The 3,193-nt window shown below is 46.2% G+C and overlaps 1 protein-coding gene across 1 annotated transcript in view; it reads left to right on the forward strand.

Annotated features, from left to right (window-relative positions):
• The first annotated feature begins 6 nt into the window (after window positions 1-6).
• Window positions 7-3,193, forward strand: part of NOP58 (NOP58 ribonucleoprotein) — a 24,379-nt gene continuing 21,192 nt past the window's right edge. The window contains exons 1-2 of the mRNA XM_010713471.2: window positions 7-67; window positions 2,948-3,024. Of these exons, the coding sequence (XP_010711773.1) occupies window positions 23-67; window positions 2,948-3,024 (122 nt within the window). The 5' untranslated portion in view covers window positions 7-22. The remainder of the gene's footprint in view (window positions 68-2,947; window positions 3,025-3,193) is intronic.

The raw sequence follows: 3,193 nt of genomic DNA on the forward strand, positions 1-3,193 counted from the left end.
CTGGCTCCGTTCCGTTGCCGTCATGTTGGTGCTGTTCGAGACCGCTGCCGGCTACGCCATCTTCAAGGTAAGGTATCGGCGCGCGGTCTGGGGGTAGTGAGGAGGCCGTGCCTCGCACCCGGTTGGGGCCTGGTGGGCGGCGCGGAGATGCGGCGTGTCCGTCCTGGTGAGGGGAGTCGGGTACGGGTCGGTGTCCTTTGTCAGTCCTGGGGCTTCTGGCCCACGGGAGCCGAGTGGGTGGGAGAAGGCCCAGGGCCCGCGTTGCGGATTGTAGGGAGGAATATGGGTAGCAGCCCCAGGGTTCCGGGCAGTGGCCCATCGTTCTGCTGCTCTGTTGTTAACGAAAGTTTTATTTCCGTGTGAAAGAAAGTAACTAATGTGGTGAGTCAAATTCTCTGTCACACTTTGTCTTTGCACAACAGTGCTGTATGTCAAGCCTAGCTTAGCTAGGTGGTGGAGGGCAGGTATTGTGCCACTTTGCTCTGTGCTGTGCGGCCTCACCTCAAGCACTGCGTGCAGGTTTGGGCACCACAATGTAAAAAGGATATAAAACTATTACAAAGTGTCCGCAGAAGGGCAGCAGAGATGGGGAAGGGACTGAGGGCAAGATGTGTGAGGAGCGGCTGAGATCCCTTGAGTCCAGAGCAGGGGAGCTGAAGGGAGGCCTCATGGTGGCTGCAGCTCCTTGCGGGGAGCGGAGGGGCAGCACTGAGCTCTGCTCTGTGTGACAGCGACAGGACCCGAGGGAACGGCATGGAGCTGTGTCGGGGAGGGGCAGCTGGGGGTCAGGGAGAGGTTCTGAACCAGAAAGCAGTGGGCATGGCCCTGAACTGCTGGGACTTCAAGATGTGTTTGTACAGTGCACGCAGACAAAGGGTTTGACTTTTGATCCTTTGTGGAGCAAGGAGTTGAATTCAGTGATCCTCGAGGGTCCCTTCTAACTCAGGAGATTCAGTGATTTTATTCTGTAATTCTGCAGGAGTCAGGAGGATTAAACAGCACATATTTAGGACAGTGAAACCAAGGTTGGTGTAAAATAAAAGCAGGAGAGACACAGAACTGAAGAAACTCTGCTGCAGAATTGTTGCTGCTGATGTCAGCAGCTGCGTGCTGGGCCCAGCTGTGGTGTCCCTGCCAGGCAGCAGAGGGCGGCAGGCAGCAAGCTGCAGCATTCCCTTGCAGACTTTAAACGTACCCTGGGAGAGCGAACTGCGTTTGTGTCTGGGTTGAATGCAAGAGAACTGGAAGCTGTCTGCTAGAACTGAGCATAATTAACTTTTTATTAAGATGTGTATTTGGAGGCATGTTTTGTTTTGCCACGCTGGTTCTGTTTGCAGCTGCCAGGAGGGCCCATGCACACTGCACATCTGCAGGACAGAGCGAGCTTTCCTTTCCTCCATACGATAGCTGCAAGTTTATGTGATTGTCCTATCTGTATGTTTGTTCTGCATCAAAGTATTCACTATAGTGTTTGGGTTTTTTTTTTCAGACAGCTTCTAAAGATAGTTACTGTTTAGCTTGTTTCTTTAATTCCTTGAGAACTGAAGAAAATTTAGGTTTCAAAACTTTTGGAAACAGTTGTCATCCTCTTCCCTTTTCAGCAGTGTTCACAAGCTATCTGTAGCCAACATAACTGTGCTCTGCCTTTATGCTTTGGTGAACAGAACCATCTTCCTTTGCAAGCTGGGTAGCTCTTCAGTGTTCTCTTGTAGATATTGCTCCCATCAGAGGAGCGAAGAGTGTGTATGAAGTAAAGGCAAGTGTTCTAGTTCTTGGAAGTCTTGCTCCAATATATCTTAGTATTTGGTGGGACATTAAATGCCCATAGGCAGCCATAATTTTTATATACTAGCAACGATGATTTATTAGCTTGTATGCTTGTGCTTTCCTTGATGTCTGTTTATAGAGACAGAGAGCTTCAGGGTAGGAAGGACTAACCCAGTCCATATCAAAGATGAATCCAATCCAAAGCAAAGAATCAATAGGCTGTGGAGGGGTAGATGTGCCCAAAGGTTGTCTTGTGCCTCAGAGACCTGTGGGAAATGAGTCATCGTGTTTATTTGCTCAGTATTAATTTTAAAAAATAAAGAACCTCTTCTGACCTCAGTTTAAAAATCTGCAAGGGTGCGAGAACGATTTTTGCACTGCATCAAGTCAAATTGTGGTTGTGCTGGAGCTTGTCACAACTTCAATCCAACATTTTTACTGAGGTATAAAGAACTTAACATTATAAGGATCTTACCAGTGCTGTTTTCCTGAGCAATTTTCTAGGAATTTGCAGTACACTCAGCATTTTGTGAAATGTGTGTAGGGTCTAATGGCGTAATTGTTATCCTTTTCCTGTTTAAATACTGAAAGGGAATCCCCTCTGACCAGGGATGGGATTAAGCCATTGCTCCATCTTAAGCAATTTTAACTCAAATGATTACTGAGCTGTGGTGAAAAGTCATTCCTACTGTGATGTCCTTTTTTCCTTGGGCTCATTTGGATTCATGAAAATAAGGTGTGGGATCACTCCTTCCTGTGAGGTGTCCCAGACGTGTTTGTATTTTCCCAGAGTAGAGACAGGTTTGGTTTTGGGTCACTGGGGTTGTGAATGAATCCTTTAAGAGGTGGAGCAGGACCAGTTTTGATAAACAAGGAGAGGGTTTTGCTTTGACGGTGCAGGTTCAAAAGGACCTAGCCATTGTTGAGCAACTTCTATAATGCAGTTGAAAGCAAGTATAAGACTGTAAATTCAGTTGCCTTCCAGATGGGATGAAGATGTTGAGACAGAACGGTGAGACTGGAGATTACCATAATTGCGTTTGTTGACTCAATTTGCAGTATAACTTCCAGTGGTAGGATATGCCATGGATCTGTGCCAGGTCATCTCTACTGAATGCAGGTTTTAAGGTTGTTCAGGAGTGCTTTAATATACTTGTGTTTTCTTTGTTTTTGTCTGCAGGTTCTGAATGAGAAAAAACTCCAAGAAGTTGACAGTTTGTGGAAGGAGTTTGAAACTCCTGAAAAAGCAAACAAAATGTAAGCAGCCTGATGTGGGGGTGACAGCCTGACTTCAGAAGTACATAGCTGCCTGTATAGCTCTATTAACCTAAGGTTCAGAAACAAGTGTTGACTTTTAAATATTGTAAAAACTTAAAAGCTGTGAACACCAGTAATGTGAAATTAAGTACTATCTTGAAATTATATA

This window comes from Meleagris gallopavo, chromosome 7 (assembly GCF_000146605.3).
Source record: "Meleagris gallopavo isolate NT-WF06-2002-E0010 breed Aviagen turkey brand Nicholas breeding stock chromosome 7, Turkey_5.1, whole genome shotgun sequence".
NCBI lineage: Eukaryota > Metazoa > Chordata > Aves > Galliformes > Phasianidae > Meleagris > Meleagris gallopavo.